Below are 21,197 nucleotides of genomic sequence, written 5' to 3'. Positions count from 1 at the left end.
AAAGAGCCAGGAAAAATTATGAGATCTGTTGATGCCATAGCTAACTGAAGCTCTGGTTCATTCATGGGAAATAAACACTTGGATCTCCTCGGATTTAAAAGTGAAAACAATAGGTGATCTTCAGTAACAACAAATTATACAAACTCATAAGGCTGGCCCCAGGAATAAGACATAGTCTATGACTCAATAAAAACAACACATTTAAATATTTAATTTACCTCAATTTCTTTCAAACTTCAATGACCGTATTTTCATTTTGTTACTGTATAAAATTATCAGTTATTTTATTTTTTTTTTTCAGTTATTTTAAACATTGGCAAATTTTCTGAAGAGGAAACAGTAAAATCTAAATGAAGTATGTAAAATTCACATCTACAGAAGCACATACATATATGCAAATATATTCAGAATAAACCAAAAATTAAACTGAGGTTTCCCACAGAAAAGAACAATTTTTCTCTGTCTCCAAGCTTCACTAGACATACTTGAAACATACAAAGATTTCAGGGCCTTTAGTTATCAGTGAGGGACTTGAATGAATTCTAGAATTTATTTGGGTCCAGCTCCTGTCTCTATGACTTGTTTGGTGTGTGTACTTAGGCAATTTGTTTAGCACAAAATACATGTTCACTGTTACTATTTTGTGTTTGTTGCTACTATCCCCAACTGAAAGCAACAATTTAAATAGCACTGTTATAAAGTCTTTCTAGTAGAAAATAAGTCCCAAAGATTAGAAAAGAAAAGCAAATGCTTTACATCTGAGATTAATTTTTAAGAAAGAAAGACAAAGATAAACATATGAAATGAAGTGATGGATATGTTAATTAGCTTGATTATGCTGATTAGATCACAATACATATATATATATATATAAAATGAAATACAGATCATATACTTTAAATAAATACGACTTTTATGAATTATACCTCCGTAAAGATGAGGGGATCTCTCTGTATATGTAGTACTGAGAAAAAAGCAAAAAGACAGTGATAGTAGCCTCTTAGCTGCTCTTCACCCTCTGCTTTCTGCAAATTGCAAAGACGAAAAGAACCCACACTGCCAAGCATACCTGTGGTTTTAGCTGCACATCAGATGTTTCCTGCCTTGTCCCTTCCTGTCGCTGTCAAGCAGGCACGAGGGATCAAGAGCTCAGGTGGAAAGAAGGAGCATTCTGCCACCAGATTCAGGGTACTTACTGTGACCGCAGCATGTCCTGGTTTCTCCAACATTTTTGAAATTCCCTGTCCATCCCCTTCTCCCATCCCCAACCTAAAGCACGTGGCCACTATCACCCAGCCTTACCTTCTTTCAGCATGCCCACTTTTAAACACTTCATGAAGCGGCAAGCCTGGCAGGATTTACGTCTGCGCTTCGTGATTTCACATTCATTCGTGGCAGGGCAGCTATATTCTATATTACCTAAAACACAGAGTGTGAAGAAAAGAAGCTGTTAGGTTTGCAAGACCCAGGCAATCCTAGCATCCCCCTGATAACGCCAACTCTGCTACTCCTGCCCTCTTCCCTCGAATAAACGTCAACAGGAGTCATGAGGGTGTCGCAAATATCATGAAGCCGAATGCTCAGCTACAACCACTGGAGAGGCACTGAATGATGAGCAGCTACAGAGGAGATATACAGTGAAGGTCTTCAGAAAACTGGGCTTGAAATTAGCCTTTAAAACATTACGCTCCTTCCATTCAGGCAAAGTAGCAGTCCCCCAAAGTCTTGGGATCGAAAAGAAATTTCCCAGCAGATTATTTCCATAAAAAAACACAAACATCAAAACCGTACAACTACATCATCCATCCTGGATTTCTTTTGGTTGCTAATCGTCTGATGCATCAGGCTTCCTGTCCTTCTGACGTTGAACAGTATAAATCCCACTGTGAAAAATGATCAGCAGGCTAATTTGGAACTGCGCAGGAACCTCCTTGAGGGTAGGGACTAAAGTTATATGGTTCTCACTTCATCACTTACCAGAGCGTTACAATACAATTTTACTCTTGGAAAATGTCTACTGATGATGGATGATCACCATCATCACCATCATCATTACCGTTATCACCATCACCATCATCATCATGTTTAATACACTACTTGCATAATTAATCCCAAACTCAAACTGCATGGAAGTGTTAGATATAAAAATAAACAGCTATGACATTATACTTTTAATGTTATGGTCTACATCATTTACATTAGTAACAACACATGTGAAATGATAAGGATGTCATCAGAAGAAGATCCAAACTCTAACTTGAAATTTTTCAATTAGGGCCAATGATACTGTGTGGGAAGTGCTCTGGGGCTGCCTACAGCTTTGTAGAGAAGCTGCCTTTAAAATAAAGCCTCTCTCCCCTATCAACTCTGTCACATAGTGCTTGAAGGTCTTTCGTTACTTCCTAACCCTTTCCCCTTGTGATTAAGTGCATTAGTATCTTAATGAAAATGCATTCTGTTTATTGCCCTCTTGGGAAGGGGGAGGTCATCACACCAAATGCATAAATTGTCATCAGAGACAGTCCGAGCATAATTGCAATTTTGCTGCTCCATGTTTGCAATACTCAGGGTCCATCCAAGTCCCCTGAAACATGCACAGATTCTAGTAATTAGCATAGAGTCTGCCTGGGACCACAGCATTGATGAAATATTTCAGAGTTAATCACACTTTGTAAACACTGATTTATATTGACTACCTTTCTCCAGACTGATGTCTCCTCATTAAATATCACATTAGTGAATTGCAGGATTGTAGAAAGACTCAACTATTCAGCAACTGCTAATTCAACAGGAAGTAATACCTAACCACTTATAAGTACAGAAACCTGGTTAAGGATGCATGACTTCAAAAAAAGAAAAAAAGCCTGTATATTGTAACTTGAGATGAGCCTATCAAAACTGACGAAATTAGCATTCTAATTCAGGGCATTTATAATAATAAAAGCAACTACTTTTTAACATAATAGGTTAAATATTAAGAGCAATATTAATTGTATCAACAGAAGCACACTACAGTGTCATTGTATTATTACACTCACAGAAAACCAAGGATAAGTCAAAGGAGCCAGATTGACTGGGTCATGGCTGAGAATAAAAGGATTTAGAATCTGAACTTAAAATGAATCATTTTTCACTGTGATGTTTGCTGAAAATTTATTTTGCATCAAGGGAGTGTTGCTAGTCATTTTCTAGGGGTTAATTAGTATTCTACTACCAGATCTTTGCAATCTACATGGCTCTCCTTGCGTGTGTATTTGTGCGCATGCGCTCAGTAGTGTCCAACTTTTTGCATCCCCATGGACTGCAGCCCACCAGGCTCCTCTGTCCATGGAATATTCCAGGCAAGAATACAGGAGTGGGTTGCCATTTCCTCCTCCAGAGGATCCTCTCCATTGGCAGGCAGCTTCTTTACCACTAGCGCCACCTGGGAAGCCCATTCTACATGGCGCTCCTTATACTTACTTAAAAAGAAACCCAAGCCTCTGCTTTCTTAGGAAGAGCCAAACAATAATAACTAGTTAGAAAGGGGGGGGAAAGGTTTTCCAAACAGCATTTCTTCCCTTTTTTGTTCCGGAGAAGTCAGTATGAATTTCTGTTCACTTCATAATTTGTTCACTTTCCAGCATCAAGGCATGACCACACAACCACACCCCCGCTTTTAACCCACTATTGTTAACTTCTACTGAAACGACTCATCACACACACACACACACACACACACACACACACAATAATCATATTTCCTTTCAAATTAGTTCCTCTTCCTCTTTGAGAATTATATTCTCATCCTTTGCAACAAGGCCCTTCTGGCAGGCCCCTAAGCCAGGCCTGTGTGAGCTCGCACCTGGATGATGGCAGTTATCTTCTCACCGGGCGTTTTGCCTCTGTCCTGTCCCCCTCTAATCCACACTGCATACCACAGTCATATTCCTCTGCCTATGATGCCTTTGATCATGTCATTAACCCAACTTAAAAAAAAAAAATCAATAGGTTCCTATGGCCTCCGGAATAAATATAAAATATTCATCTAGCCAACAAAATCTCTGCTCCCATCTCCCTCTCATCTACTTTTCCAGCAACATTACAATGATTACCTTACATGAACTTCCTGATGCACCAATTTGATTTATTCCGTTTTTGCTGTGTCCTTCAGGCTTTCCTCCGAGGATGAGCTATCTTTGCCCCTCTTTCCTTCTTAAAATTACTTCCAAGGCTCAGCATTCAACTCACAGTCCATTCCAATCTTTCATGGAATCTTCTCAGACCACCCTAGCAGAAAATGACTGCCAGGTTCTCCTACCTTTGTGGATACTCTCATCACATAATGTCCCAGATATTTTTTTCGACTTTTTCATGTGCATATTACCCATTAGATCGTAAGATCCTGGAGAGTATTACTTATGCAGAATAGAAATACTCCACCAAAAAGTAGCATGTAAGTAAAATAATACATTTCAAATTATTTTTTTGTACCTCAGGGTTATTTTGATGAACATTAAATATGATGCTGCTACATGGGTTCACTAGGCCAAGTGAGCTGGATCGCCCATTAAGAAACAATATGAAGAAACTAGGAAAATCATTCCACAAATTAAAAAAAAAGTAAAAATCTAGTTAATTTTTCAAAACCTTAAAGAAATACCTTTGACAAAAATGGAAATCCACGGCAAAACCACGGGAGCTGCTATCAAGGGGAAAATAAGAAAAATGCAAAGGCTTCTGGAAAGTTAATTGTGAAAAAAGAAGAAAAAAAAAACCTGTAAGAAGTTTTAAAGGAAATAAAAGTGTGTCTTGATATAAATAAGAATAAAAGCAGTATAAAAATACAGATAGATGGCACTAAATGAGTTACTGGGGCTTCCCAGCTGGCACAGTGGTAAAGAATCTGCCTGCCAATGCGGGAGACCCAAGAGATGTGGGTTCAATCCCTGGATCTGGAAGATCCCCTGGAGTAGGAGGTGGCAACCCACTCCAGTATTCTTGCCTAGAGATTTCCATGGACAGAGGAGCCTGGTGGGCTACAGTCCATAGGACTGCAAAGAGTCAGGCAGCACTGAGCAATGGAGCACATACACAAATGAGTTATCCAATGCTTATCTTATTATAACACAATTATTTACAAAATGAGTGCCCTAAGAACTGGAGTTACATTACAGAAAACATTCAAGGATGATTCAATAATAGCAACCAAATTTATGGATAACCCTTCTCTGAATGACTGTCTAAAGATTTTTAAGATTTCTTCAGAAACAGAAGGGGAATTGTCAAATTCTCCATATCAGAGTTTAGATCACATACAAGGAAGAATTCCAGTTTCCTTCCCAACTACTACATTCTATAATTCTTCAGTGACAAAGAGAAACATTTTAAAGGCAGGCGAATTTTTCATAGGGCCTTAGGATGAGTTCTTAAGGGGAAAGTTCATTTATGGCTGAATCCTCACTGCATATGAATGAGCCAACCACCTTGAACCTGTGCTAGTTCCTACCTCTTGTGGAATCTAGGACCTTACAAAGAAGACAAAGACAAAGATTCGTGTGTCAACAAATCACAACACAACTAAGTGTGATGGTTCTAGCTTCAAGTCAGCCCCAGATGCTCATGTACACACAAATATCCCTAGAGGCAGAGATCATGCTTCAGAGACTCAATGAATTCTTCACATGGGACCAAATGATTGAAATGTGCTGTGACAAACGAATAAATGACAACATGGGGGTAAAGAAATCTTCCCAAAGCTACAGGAAAAGGTGGCATTCTTATAAAAATTGCACTGTGAATGGGAAGAAAATACATGGGTCACAAGTGTTTTCATAAATGACAGACTCCCAGCTAAGCATATAGACATGGTTTACGGTGAATCCGGTATCCTTTGGCCACATGTTCTGTTTTGATATATTTGTCTTGACATATATGGATGATAACCTTGATTTCACTAAGTAACACTGGTTTATGTCTTGAAAAACAAATCAACATCGTTCTAAAGAACTTCTTTGCTGGAGGAAAACTTCTCTAATTTCCAAGCCCTCCCATTGAGTCCCTTAGTTCATTATTGTTGGCTGTGATCACCCACCCAACAGTCTTTGATCCATGTCACAGTCTACAAAGATTCTGCCCTTGAAAAACCTTCCCTGGTAGCTTTTGTACTCAACGATGAAGAAAGCATTTTATGCTAAAAATGTGCTCCACCCCCCCGGCCCAAGCACCTGGGCAACACTGTTTTACATCTATTTTGGTAACGGCTCAAACATACTACTCCCAAGAGACCCTACGATCTCAATGGGGTACTTGTTTTCCTTCGATTCACGAAGAGCAGAAATGAGACAAAAGTATTTCCAGTAATAACTGCAGGCCCCTGGAACGTTAACACGAGACAGTGATTCAGGGGGGTGCATAAGTTACTGCTCACATTCTAAAATTCTCCTTTCAAACACGGAGGTTTCCTGGATTAGAGCTTGCCATTTTCCAGGCCACACTTGTTCCATGGTACCACTAGGGACCAAACTGGGCAGCCACGGATGACACGATTGGAATTCTCCCAGTTTTGTCGATAGCTGGGGAACTGAACTCAGCTTCAGAGCCAACCAGATCCATGTGGAAGCTCTGGGTTTTGAAACCAGGCTGACAGGAATGATAGAGCAATTTATAATATCTCCTGGCGGCTTTTCAGAAGGTCCTGGGCTCTGATGACTTATTTCAGAGTCTTTTGTACAATTAGTTTGCAGGCAATATAATCTTCTCACTTACTGCTTAATAGAATCTTGCAGCAAGCTGGCGGATAGAATAACAGGGTGTATGTAAAACTCCAGCCTGGAGTGCCAGTGGATAATTTGTATATTCCTTTCAGTCACTTAATGGACTTTTACAGTTTGGCAGTGAAAGGGCTGAATGATGTGAATTAGCATGGCATCTCAAAATAAAAATATATGTCAAATCTTTACTTCCGACTTACATCTCTCACACACAGTAATGAACCACTGGGCTTCATGGAGTTGCCAAGAGCTGTCCTCTTTTTCATATGTACAGACATCATCATTGTAAAGCCAATTTGAAAGCATCTGTATATTTCCTCCAATTGTTTTAATTTTATTAACAGAACCAAATGGCTTGAGATGACCCACAGGGCACTCCAAGTAGGGTTTATCCAATTGTTTTCCAACATTAAGTGATTTAAAAATAATGGGATTTGCCTCAGTACACAATTACAGAGCATTAAAAACATGCAGGCAATAATCTGTAGTATTTTTGTTTTAAGTGACCAAAAGCAGAAAAAAAGAAAGAAAATCCTCTCTAGTCTATGGTAGTAAAGGTTTTTCATACAGCTTCCCTTTTTTCTCTTTCTTGTGTTTAAAGCTCCTTTGTTCCTAACTCCTTTCTCCTCATTCTACTTGAAATAGAAAATATTATTATTACAGCTATAACTTGGATTGTATAATGTGGGATAATAACTCATTACATACTTGTGGCAAAAAAAAGTAATAATTCCATCAATGTATATTAAATAAAGGGTATTATTTTATTTTCAAAGAATGTACCCAAAGTTAGACTTCAAAATAAGTTGCTTAGAGATGCTCTATCTGTTCCCAGAAGGCTGCTCTGAATACTTTTCAAAACTTCCTTTAAAACTGCCACAAGAGTCACTTCAAAGCTTTAAACTGGAGACGAGGGAGCAATCAAATGGTACTTTGCTCATATCCACCCAAAACATTTGACTGGCCTCTTTATCACAAGACATGACGCTAAATGATGGATGTCCACTACTAACTGTTAAATCTCCCCTCGAAAGTCAAAGACCTGTCATCACGGAAGATATTTCAAGAATCCGCCTCAAGTCTCAATGAGGATGCCCACCTCAGACAAAGACAAGGAGTGTCAGCGCCAGCCTACCGAGGGGACCCCACCTATCTGCAAGTATAAGATGTAGCAGACAGAGGGGGGAGGGGGGAGGATCACACCTGGTGAACAGTCACACCCAGCCCTTAGCAAAGCAGTTCCATATACATTATGCCAGAGTCCCGTATCCTCTGCCTCCCTGCTGCCCTCCTAAGCCTCTACAAAGTGAGCTGGGAGATGGGCAGGTCTAGAAACGGTATTTGATATGTGATGCTTTAAGGTTCTAGAGGATTAAATTCTGATCATCACAAATGTAATTTACCAGAACCATAATAGTATGTGGGCACAAACGACTTCCTTTTCACAGGGAAGCTCAGGCCCCAAATGGGAGTAGATGATGCTTTGCCTTTAAGGGAAAAGATCAAGAAAAACCCACAAGCAGACAGGTGTATCTTATCTTCTGGTCATGACACACAACTTGTGGGGTCTTAGTGCCCTGACCAGGATTGAACCTGGGCCCCCACAGTGAAAGCTTGGAGTCCTAACCACTGGACTACCAGGGAATTCCCCAAGCACAAAGGTTTATGAACCTCAGATACTGGAGACTAAACCACAGACTGGTTTCATCCTCCAGCGATTCGTGCTGGGAAGACCACTGAGCCTGTTAAACAATGGGTGCCAGAAATGAATGCCTCCCTGTACATGTATATAACCACAAGATTACAATTCTCATTGCTTTCAATGAAAAATGGTTTAGTGGGAAAACGATGCTGTTAAATTGGGAAGATGATTTAGCCTTGCTTTTTTTTCAATTTAAACAAGATATACCCAGCCTCAGTTTCCCCCAAACTTGTAAACATGCTCGTTCCTTTATTGCTCTAATTGTACAACTGTTAACACCGAGCAATGTGCATGCTCATCTCAAAGAGAAGATGGGGAAGTTCTTATATGCCCACTGAAGATCCATCCTCTGCACACTGCCTTGCTTATGGGGCAGGAAAGTGTCTGAGGATGAATAAGTGAGGGAAGAAGGAGAAAGGAAAGGTGGGTCTTCGTTCAAATTCCAGCTCTGCCGTTTTTGAGCTGTGTGAACTTGAACTGATCACTTCACCTTCATTACTCTCAGTTTGCTATAAAGTACAAAAGAGGAATAATCATATCTGCTTTATAACATCCTAAGCATTACATGAAATACACATACAAAAATCATAGATTCTGTTCTCGCTTCTGGGAAGAATGGGAAGGGACACTGTTAAGAAGGTTCCACGGATTCTGAACTATTCTCACTCAGAGACCTAAGTCTGGAATTTGGGAACAGTGTAAAAACAACCTTCCGCAGATTTATGCAAGACTGGGAGAATGAATACACCATTCGCCCACAGAGCTGGAAAGAGGGTTTTGTCTTGCCAACGACTGCTGTGTACATAGCTTTATTTTACAGATACCAGGAGGAGAGGAAGAGCGCAATAATTCAAGTCATTTCTTAAAGAATCAAATTGTCTATGAAGTGAATTTCCAAGATGACAACTACCACTTCTTCTGAACATTTCCTGTCACTTCCCTGGAGCTCATAAAATACCCATCACTGGACGTAATCTGATTATAATTCAGGGCAAAACATTTGCAAAGCTCTTCAAAATCTCACCCAGCCTTATTTCTGGCCACAGTCTCAGACCAATCCCTACCCCTTATCCCAAGCCCACCCCCTTGTCGGACACCTAGGCTGAATTCCTTCCAGTTACTAGAAAGCAGCATTGTCTTTCCTGCTGGTTCCAGATGTGCTCCTTGTTATCATTTCTTCAATGAAGCTCTCCCAAGGGCCCACAAGACTGGTGTCCAGCAGTCGTTATGCATGTGAATAGTTCATCTCCCACTTATCTTCAAGCAAACTTTTCTCTTAGTATTCAATACACTTTACTACAAGTGTCTAGTGAACTGTCCACCTCCTGTCCCAACCATACAGCTGTCCATTCTTTGAGGGCAGAGATTTGCTCCTCTGGGTGCCCAGTGGAATGTTTTATTATCTATCAACTTGATTTTTACTGATGCTACCTCTCATTCCTTCATGCTAATGCTTAGCTCCAAATTATTCATAAAAATAAACCAAGTACAGTCAGACAGAATATAACTGATAACAACCCACCAGTAATATATCATTTGGCATAAAGCAACACAGATTTCTAGGCTATTAGATTTTGTACAAATCTTAAATTCCAGTGGGTTCAGGCTCTTGGCTTTATGTAAACCAGAGAAAGGTAAATGTGTACTGACTTGTTTCTGATCACTCAACCCTCTCTACAAAGATAGTGAAAATCGCACAGTTGTGTCCGACTCTTTGTGAGCCAGGAACTACACAGTCCATGGAATTCTCCAGGCCAGAATACTGGAGTGGGTAGCCTTTCCCTTCTCCAGGGGATCGTCCCAATCCAGGGATTGAACCCAGGTCTCCCACACTGCAGGAAGATTCTTTACCACCAGGGAAGCCCAAGAATACTGGAGTGGGTAGCCTATCCCTTCGCCAGAGGATCTTTCCAACCCAGGGATCGAACCAGGGTCTCCTGCACTGCAGGCAGATGCTTTATAGCTGAGCTACCAGGGAAAGGGCTAGTTAATTGCGGGAGAGAGACCAAAACTCAAATTCCCGATATCCAGTCCAAGGTTCTTTCAATGCACCTGTTAAAACTTACATACAAACAAATGCTAAGGGTGCTGAGAACTCTTCCATGTTCTTTATGTTACACCTATGAACCCCCATTTTTCAAATGAGAGAATTAAGACAGAGAGAAGAGCTAACATGGCCAGAAACACATAGCTACCAAGGGCCAGAGCCATAATTAAAACTCGGGCACTCTGGATAAAACACCTCTCCTCTTCACTGTGATGCAATGTTGCCTGACTTTAATCCTTCAAAGACATGAACTGAGTGTCATAATTGAGTGTTGCTTAGAACAGAAATGAAAAACAAAATTCTTATCTTCTAAGAGAGTGTTTAGTGTGGCTGTTGTTGTTGCTATTGTCGCTGGTGGGAAAGGAAATTTGGATGCCTGGGAGCAGTAGGATAGGGTGGATCTTGGCATTATCTTGCTATTGTCAGACTTGTGGTACGTGGGCAGCTGTGGAGAGGATACGGTTGCTTTTGGAGAATGGAATCTCTCAACACCTCAGAAAGAAATCCCTCAACTCGTCTCTGTACCACTATGGTTTGTGACCAGTTTAAGTCTACAGAAACCAAACAAACCATGTCACCAAAGCAACAGGTGTCAGATTGCAAACACGCATTTTAAAGATCCCCACATCATGGGGATTGCTCATGATAGGAAAGAAACTGCCCTCCATAATCAGTAGGGTGTGCTCTGAAAAGCATCTAAAGGGGAATACCAGTATAGAATCAAAAACACTGACTGACAAAAAGGATGGAGAAGACAAATATCTCTCGTCAAAGGTATGCAGAAATTTAATGTTTTTAGCTTTGATATGACATTGCCTTGGAAAGGGCAAATGTTCTTTGGCAGTGTAGAGAACAGTCCCTATGAGATGTGTGCAGTCAATGCACCTCTGTCTTTACGGCCCTGTGGTACAGGGATCATGTCACAGAGTCTTCATAAAAGAGCTCAAATACTACCACTGTCACCAGAAAGGTGTTACATCTGAGTTAAGCATAATTCCCCAAACTGGCTGCATTCAGTATCCAACCCCAACTTTTATGTGATCTTTCTCCACCCACCTACAAATTTTAAACAACCTTGATATGAGTCTGCCTGTGTCTCCTTTAAAACACACAACTAAAAACAAACAAAAAGCAAAACAACGGTTTGCTAACAAAATACTCTTGGTGGACGGAAGAAATGCTAATTAAGTCTAATGCATCCACTCTATTTGGATAGTTTCCGTGTGCACACTTTGCAGCAGCGATTACCTAATGGTACAGAAAGTCCATGTGTCAAGCGTGGAAGGCATTAGGACCGTATCCTATGTGACAAAAACAAATGACTCAAAGAGGAATTTGACTTCATACCAATCTCAAGATCTTCCTTCTGCCTTAAACAAGTAAAAGCAAGCATGTGTGTGCTAGTCACTCAATAGTATCCAACTCTATGCCAACCCTTGGAATGTAGCCCGCCAGGCAAAACCACTGGAGTGGGTAGCCATTTCCTTCTCCAGGAGATCTTCCTCACCCAGGAATTGAAACTGGGTCTCCTGCATTGCAGGCAGATTCTTTACCATCTGAGCTCCCAGGGCACTTCCCAAAACAAGCATATCATTTCCTAATACTGTCCCTAAAGGCTTTGTTCTCAAATGCTATCAGGGTGCCCAGAACTCAAAAGAGACACTGGCATTAGATTCTTCCTCCCAGATCATGTTCACATATTCAGCAAGTATATACCTATTTCTCCAGAGCTGCTACGGATTTGGGGACGTCCTGCTTGACACAAGTGATGGTAACTGATCTAAATTTAAACTGTAGAAGGTGGTATAATAGTGATTCCAAGCTAAGACACTAGAGTCAAATGGGTTCAAATTCCAATTCTATCATTTCCTATCTGAGTTGGGGAAAACTTTTCAATCTGAAGTTACTTTCTTGTAAATGAAGTCATCATGGGACCCAGCAACCGATACCTTAAGGGGTTGCTGTGAAAATCAAATGAGATCATGTATTTTGAATGGACCAAGCAGAGGACCTGACACAGAGTAAACCTCAATTATCAGCCATCATAACAACAGTGTAATGATGCTCAGGAGACAGACTAGGATGCAGGAGAAGGGCTAAGAGGGACTGGAGAAGAACCCAGGTGCTGGTCCTTAGCACAGAAGTGAGGAGATCCCATCACTTCATGGCAAATAGATGGCGAAACAATGGAAACAGTGACAGACTTGATTTTCTTGGGCTCCAAAATCACTGCAGATGGTGACTGAAGCTATGAAATTAAAAGACACTTGCTCCCTGGAATAAAAGCGATTACCAACCTAGACACCTTATGAAAAAGTAGACATTCCTGTGCCAACAAAGGCCCGTATAGTCAAAGCTATGGTTTTTCCAGTAGTCATGTATGGATGTGAGAGTTGGATTATAAAGAAAGCTGAGCACCAAAGAACAGATGCTTTTGAACTGTGATGCTGGATAAAACTCTGGAGAGTCCCTTGGACTGCAAGGTGATCAAACCAGTCTACCCTAAAGGAGATCAGTCCTGAACATTCATTGGAAGGACCAATGATGAAGCTGAAGCCCCAGTACTTTGGCCACCTGATGTGAAGAACTGGCTTATTAGAAAAGTCCCTGATGCTGGGAAAGATTGAAGACAGGAGGAGAAGGGGATGACAGAGGATGAGATGGGTGGATGGCATCACCGACTCAATGGACATGAGTTTGAGCCAGCTCCGGGAGTTGGTGATGGACAGGGAAGCCTGGTGTGCTGTGATTCATGGGGTCGCAGAGTTGAACACAACTGAGCAACTGAACTGAACTGAGGAGATGCTGGGCAGAGAATTCCTCCTGGATGGTGCTAGGAAACCAAAAGATAGGAGCATAGAAGGTCTGTTGAACCAACTGGCACATTAGGAGATGCATAAGGCAATGTCCAAAAGGAAGTAATGACATCGTCCTAGGGGTCGGGGGTGTAGACAAGGCTGCCAGATGGATGCACAGTCAAACAGAGAAGCCGAAAGGAGAACCAGGAGAGCTGGGACTGTGCAGTGTTTGCGCCTGAAGACTTTCCTTTGGGAATGAAAACCTGGGCAGTTAAGACTGTCTGCTCGGACAGGGTCCGCAGCAAAGGGCTTGACATTTCTTCCCTGGTAGCTCAGACAGTAAAGAATCTGCCTGTGATGCAGGAGACCCAAGTTGGATACCTGGGTCAGGAAGATCCCCTGGAGAAGGAAATGGCAACTCACTCCAATATTCTTGCCTGCAGAATTCTAGGGACAGAGGAGCCTAGTGGGCTATCATCCAAGGGGTCACAAACATTCAGACACAACTGACCGACTAACACACACACACAGAGGAGGACAGAGGAAAACTGACAGGGCAGAGTGGGGGGCTTCCTGTTGGATGATGACGCAGGGGAGGGACGGTCCCATGCCTCTTTCAGGGAACACTCAATTCCCACTCCTTTATAAAACCGCTGGGGTCTGCAAGCTTTTTCTTAAAGGGTCACATCGTAAAAAGCTCCGCTTTGCAGGTCTTTCAGTGTCGGGTGTGGCTCCTTTAGCAGCAGGAGGGCAGACACAGACAGCGCAAGAATGGGCGCGGCTCTGTTCCCACAGACTTTTCTTTAACAAAGGGGATTTGGGCCCCAGGGCCTTGGTTTGCAGATCTGGGGTCCAAAACAGACGGACAGAAGGCTGCAAAGATAAGAAATACTTTACAATCTATTATCCATTATTTCCTTTTTTTTTTTTTTGGTGGTGGTGGGGGGAGGTGCAGGGGGCTTAGACCTTGTAAAATAACTTCTTACAAGTTAAGTTCAGATATTAACAAACTGGTCTCAATAAATTGATAATATCTGAGATGAACAGGTGGCAGGATGAGTTGGAGGGCTTTTACTTTAAAGATTTACAAAATTTGACATTGTTATCCACTAAAACATAGTCTGAGGACTCTGGAGACAGAGAGGGTATTCCAGATGCAAAGAAGCAGTGAAGATGCTCTGGAAGCAAAAGAAAAAATGAAAAGGTGTAATCAAGGACAAAATCTTGGTCTGTATTTGTTCCTTTGAAGATTCTTGTGCTTGCCTCTGATCTTCCCCAAATGGAAACTATGATAATAGTATGCAATGAGGAAAAAATAAATGTCAGAATATAGATTTGGGATATGCTTTCAGATTCATTCTAAAGCATTCAGAACTTAGGCTCTAAATTCTAAATTAATCCATATTTTCTTGTACTAAATTCTGTTCTTTGTAGAATTACTCAGGGATGCCCTTCTTTAAAAAAAAGGCACATAAAAATATGAGTGTTTTTTAAAATTTTTTCAAATCAAAATTAAACAAGAGTTAATTCCAAAGAATATAACTACTTCTTATAAACATACAGATGCATTCATATAATCACGTTTTAAAAAACTCCCTTCTGACTAGCACTCATCATAAGAAAAAAAAAATGGATTCTGACCTGCCCTCTGTTGTGGGCACAAAGTTTAGTAAATGAACAGTTATCCTTACATCAATATAGGAGGGGAAATAAGCCTCTTTTCTCCTGAACTCAAGAAAGAAAGAGTCTGGGAAGTGTTATCAGTGGTAAGTGTACATTTTTAGGATCCATCTAAGACCAGCAACTAAAAATCTAGTGGCAAAACGATTGTCAGCAGATAAAGTCCAGGGAATGGACACAGAAAACTGATTCAGTGGATCTGAAGACTTGGACTCTCAAACTACACCTTTAGGGGATTTGGGAAAATGAATGATAAAAAATTCGATATTTTTAAGACTTACTTCTGTCTTTTTTTACAAACATTTAACATCTAATCATAGCTGAAAATATTCTTAATTACCCATTTTTATTGTATTTTAACAACTTAATGGAAAATTTTGCCCATGAACTAAAATCTCTTAAGAAAAATTCAGTCTAGAATTATTCCATGCTTGAAAAGATTTTAAAATATACAAGGCAGATTAATAAGGGGGTTAACAGCTCAGGCTCTGAGGTTCAGACTGGGACCCAAGTGTGTTTGGATAATTCCTTCTCTGTCCCTGGTAGTGAAGTTTATAGATGCTCCACATCTATAAATAATACAGTGATATTACAATGGTAGTATCTACCCTAATGGAATGATGAAAGGATGAAATAAGATAATTAATGTAAAACACTTAGAATAATGTGTGACAAATTTTAGAAATATATTATTATGAAAAATTAACAAAAATTTCATACATTACTGATATAAAGGCATTGCACTCAAATTTGAGAGGGTGAAACCAGCTGTTTACATTGTCCACATATGGACAATTATTTATGGTTAGGCTTTGGTAGCTAAAACATAGAGAAGCTACAAAAAAGAACTTTAAATTTGGGAAGCATCTGAAACACCTCAAAATGTTTAAACATGCACCTTACACTCATGAGGATGATACAAAAAAAAAAAAAAAAAGAAAGAAAAGAACAAGTGTTGTAGAGGATACAGAGAAATTAGAACACTTGTGCACTGTTGGTGGGAGTGCAAAATGGTGCAGCATCTATTGAAACAATATAGAGGCTCCCCCCAAAATTATAAATAGAGCCACCATATGATCAAGCTATCCTGCCTCTGGGCATTTTATCTAAAAAAACTGAAAGCAGGATCTTGAAGAAATATTTGTACAACCATGTTTATTACATCATTCTTGGCAATAACCAAGAGGCAGAAATAACCTAAGGTCCACTGATGAATGAATGGAAGAAGAAAATGTGGTATGTAAATTTAACAGAATATTATTCAGCTTCTGAACAACAACGGGACTTCCCTGGCAGTCCAGGGGTTAAGAATCCGCCTTTCAATGTAGGGGATGTGGGTTCAGTCCCTGGTCAGGGAACTAAGACCCCACATGTGGAGGTGGGGGTGGGGAGGGGAGACTAAGCCTGCACAATACTGAGTCCGTGTGCTCAGAGTCACAAGCCCACACGGAAATGCAAGGAAACATCCCTCACGCCTCAGTGAATATCCTGCCTGCTGCATAAGACCCGATGTAGCCAAATAAATCAATATTAAAAAAATAAATAAATAAAATTTAAAAAGGAAATCCTACAGCAAGGATAAACTGAGGGTAGTATGCTAACTAAAACAGACCAGTCACAAAAAGATAAATATGACATGATTCTGCCTATAGGGGGTACTAAGGTAGTTAAACTCATAGAAACAGAAAGTAGAATGGTGATCACCAGGGGTTGGGGGGAGGGAAAAATGGGGAGTTGCTACTTAATTGGTATAGAGTTTCATTTCTGCAAGATGAGATCTTGTTGGCTAGTTGTTGTACAACAAGGTACATACAGTTCGTGCTAAAGTAACTAAAGTATCCTTAAAAATGGTTAAGAGGGAAAACTTTAAGTTTGATACTATGTTATGTACACCTTATGTTATGCTTTTTACCACAAAAAGAAGTAAATTAAAAATATATTGGAACAGCATTCATTTTAAATATAAACTTATATTTACTTTTGGTATACATCAGAATACTTTACCAACATCCATTACCTAATTTTAATTTCATGTAAAATACTGAAATGGTCTAAGAGGAGACCAGTTACCAGGCTTTAACACTGTTGAATTCTAACAACTTCAAGCAACTTCAAAGAGAAAGCTAATTAATGCCCTGTGTATACTTTATCACTTCTAAGATGTTATCTAAATTTATCAAGTAATATATCAGAAAAATGAACAACTGCCTTGGGCTTTACCAGTAAAGAAAAAAAAAATTCCGACCCAAGTCACTGACCCTGTCATTCCTCACAACCTGCCTCACTGTTACCAGAACCTGAATTTTCACAAGTAACAAATCATCAGATTCAAATCATATTGAGACATAGACTGCTGCAACTAAATACCAAAAGAGTGACGCACATTTGCATCAATAGGAATTTCAGACAACAGAACTCTCATCACATTTTTTTTGTTGCTGTTTCCTTTCCTATCCTAAGGATGAACATTTTGACATACCCTAACTGGATTTTCCCTGATAGCTCAGATGGTAAAGAATCTGCCTGCAATGAGGGAGATCCGGGTTTGATCTCTGGGTCAGGAAGATTCCCCTGAAGAAGGGAATGGCTACTCACTCCAGTCTTCTTGTCTGGGAAACCCCATGGACAGAGAAGCTTGGGGTGGGGGGGCCACAGTCTGTGGGCTGGCAAAAGGGTCAGCCACGGCTGAGAGACTAACACTAACTAGATTTAGGGCTTCCCCGGGGGTTCAGTGGTAAAGAATCTGCCTGTTAATGCAAGCGACTCAGGTTCAAGCCCTGGGTTGGGAAGATCCCCTGGAGGAGGAAATGGCAACCCACTCTAGTATTCCTTACCTGGGAAATCCCGTGGACAGAGGAGCCTGTTGGGCTATAGTCCATGGAGTCACAAGAGACTTGGACGTAACTTAGCAATTAAACAACAACTGGATTTCAGTTCAGTTCAGGTGCTCAATCGTGTCTGACTCTTTGCAATCCCATGACCTGCAGCACGCCAGGCCAACTCCCAGAGTTTACCCAAACCTATGTCCATTGAGTCGGTGATGCCATCCAACCATCTCATCCTGTCATCCCCTTCTCCTGCCCTCAATCATTCCCAGCATCAGGGTCTAGTCAGAACCAATTCTGAATTTATGGGGAAAAGGGTCTTATCATGTAATTACTTTAATATATGCTAAAACGTGCATTTTGAAAAATATAAAGTACAATGTACCATTCCTATTATTTGTCCTCAGGCATTTAATAGAATGCTCTGTAGACGAGGGCCAGTTGTTCTGTGAGGGAAACAGCCCTATTTGTCAGGGTTTGGTTCTGAGTAAGAGAAAACCTGGAGGAAAGAATGAAAGCTATGTTAAGACAGGTATTGATATCTTTGCTTGAGAGTTTATCTTGTCATCAAAGAACAGCCTCTAGCCTCCTCATCAAAACAGTCATCAGATAGTACTAGACTTGAGTGCAAATCCAGTGATCTGCAAAGTATCAGCCACACCCCATTACCTAAGGAGGCCCATCACAGATGCAAAAATCCACCTGGCTAACAAACAGGAAAGGGAGATTTTTTTTAAAGAATTAATTGGAACATATCCATGAAGTCCTTTAGACTTCTTGTAAACAACACAAACTTCCTTCTCACCAGTGACTTGCCAGGAAAACTGGTGTGGAGTGCTGGCAGATGTTGGGGATTTGCCCATGGTAGGCTGGGACAGGGCAGGACTGTTCGTTGTTGTTTAGTCGCTGGTATCCAACTCTGCCGCCCCATGGATTGTCGCCTGCCAGGCTCCTCTGTCCATGGGATTTTTCAGCCTAGAGTACTGGAGCGGGTTGCTATTTCCTTCTCCAGGGGATCTTCCTGACCCAGGGATCAAACCCAGGTCTCCTGCATTGGCAGGTGAGTTATTTACCACTGAGCCACTAAGGAAGCCCAGGGGAAGAGAATTACTCAACAACAAATTCCCTGGAAGAAATGGGAATGCACGTGCTTCCTCTTCCATAAGAAAGTAACTGGGTCAGGGACAGGTAAAAATGGATGGCCCAGGTGGATCAGGACACTGGAATCTCAGAGGGTACTGGGGTCACGCCAGCTCCACCCACATCCAGCACCAAGGAGCTCCTCTACTTCCTGGCTGCTCCTATTACTTCTGAGGATGCTAGCTCAGGCGAACCAGGGGAAATGGATTTTATTTTCTGAGTACACAGGGTTTTATTCAAGAAAATAAAGTTTATGAAAATTCAAGAAAGAGAGCACAGCTTCTCAAATGCATATGTAAAGATAATTCAGAATAACATTCTTATTTTTCTGATTCTATCATGAAGGCCATATCACAGTAGAATCAATGAAGACTATATTAATATTACAGATACATTAGGAATTTAAAGTACAAAAATAGAAATAAGTTTAAAAAGTTACTAACAAGTTTGTACTTTCATCATAACTGTTGCACTTTTAAGATTAGTGATATTACTACTACAAAGTGTATTTCTTAATGAATAAAAATAAAACGTAATTTACCAGAGGGTCATAAAATACATGTAGTTTCTCAACAACTGTGAAATAACACAGTAAAAGGGGGGGGGTCACTCATTTTGCAGATATACTGCCTAGGAAAATGAATTTTGTCAGCCTAAGTTGACTAATTATCCAATCCCACTAATTTGACAGTTAACTACAGCTGGACTTTTTATCATGGCATTAAAAAGTTTCATTAACAAACTGTTTTTCTCCTTGAATGCCACTGGCACATACTCCTTACGTGAGATGGGTTCTTATCTACCGTCACCCAAATGGAAAATACACCCTTTCAGGAGGTTAAAATAATATGTTGATTTTAAATGACTTCCAAAATACAGTAACATAATGCAATGTGCTTAATAAACATGTAAATGACACCAGAGATGCTGGTGTTGCTCCTAACATCTGAAGGACAAAAAAAACAGTGAGGTTCATTACATTTTCTTCTCTTTTCCTTTCCCTGATCAAAGACCAACTATACAATTTATTCTCTGAAAATAAACACTCTTATTTTATACAACCAAGATCCAACTTTTTGTCAGTTACTCTAAATGCTACTTTATTTTCATTTACATTGATTCATGTATATGTCATCGGGAGCAGTGAAAAGAGGCTAGAAAATTCTGATTCCTGGAAAAAAAAAATTCTGAAAACTGAAGTAAAAGACTAAAAAGATCATGGTAGAGAACTTGATTTCAATTTAAATAAATAACAGGCAAGCAAAAGGCCTCTGAAATGAAAATTTTGGTAATCAATGTTGCCCACATGGAAGATGAAATGAGGGTATTTACCTAAATTCTGGCCAGCTTTCAAATATAGCCCTAGGTCTGTTTTTGTGTGACTGACTCCAAGCTCAGATTGGTTTTTATATTCTTAAACAGCTTAAAAAGTAAAACAAAGCAAAACCTGAATAAGTGAAAGGGAAAGTATAATGACCTACAAAGTGAAAGGAAAGTGAAGTCGCTCAGTCGTGTCCGACTCTCTGCGACCCCAGGAACTGCAGCCTCCCAGGCTCCTCCGTCCATGGGATTTTCCAGGCAAGAGTACTGGAGTGGGGTGCCAGTGCCTTCTCCAGGGGATCTTCCCAACTCAGGGATTGAACTCGGGTCTCCCACATTGCAGGTGGACGCCCTACCCTCTAAGCCACCAGGGAAGCCCTAATGACCTACAGAACCTAAGATATTTACTATCTGTTTTATTATCTGGTCCTTTATAGAAGAATTTTGTTGCCCTTAGCTCTTCACCAAACTCAGAAATTATGACCATTTAGGCCAATTCCTAAAAGTCAGAACAACCCATGAAAAAAGAATCACCACTCACTTACCCTGAGAAGTGGGCCCACTGTTTCCTAAAACATCTATTTACATAACATTCTCTACCTATGGAGAAAGTCTCTGAAATTGAGTTTTACTATTAAAAACACTGAAGCTAACAATTAAAATAACAGGAGTAAGATGTGTCATTGATAACTTGGACACATTCATACATTTCAAAAAATCAGACAACACTGGAATCACAGGCAAGGAAAAGTGGAAAAAAGCAATTAAACATAACAAGAGCAAGCTCTGAGTTAAAGCAAATTGAGGTTTAAAAAATATTTCTTTTGAAAATATTACCTCCATATTTAACAGTGCAAACAAACTAATAATCACTGAGGTTCATCAGGATGGTTTAGATATTTTTATATTACTTTGGATTTTAATTTTAAAACA

The 21,197-nt window shown here is 40.2% G+C and overlaps 1 protein-coding gene across 10 annotated transcripts in view; it reads right to left on the bottom strand.

Moving 5' to 3' along the window:
- ESRRG (estrogen related receptor gamma) overlaps positions 1 to 21,197 on the bottom strand; it is a 625,441-nt gene that overhangs the window by 164,355 nt on the left and 439,889 nt on the right. For all 10 annotated transcript variants that reach the window (XM_070474514.1, XM_070474512.1, XM_070474515.1 and 7 more), the window contains one exon: positions 1,303 to 1,419. In XM_070474514.1, coding sequence (XP_070330615.1) covers positions 1,303 to 1,419 — 117 coding nt within the window. The remainder of the gene's footprint in view (positions 1 to 1,302; positions 1,420 to 21,197) is intronic.

This window comes from Odocoileus virginianus, chromosome 11 (genome assembly GCF_023699985.2).
Source record: "Odocoileus virginianus isolate 20LAN1187 ecotype Illinois chromosome 11, Ovbor_1.2, whole genome shotgun sequence".
In the NCBI taxonomy this organism is placed as follows: domain Eukaryota; kingdom Metazoa; phylum Chordata; class Mammalia; order Artiodactyla; family Cervidae; genus Odocoileus; species Odocoileus virginianus.
The sequence above is the reverse complement of the archived record's forward strand: the minus strand, read 5'-3'. Positions and strand labels throughout refer to the sequence as shown.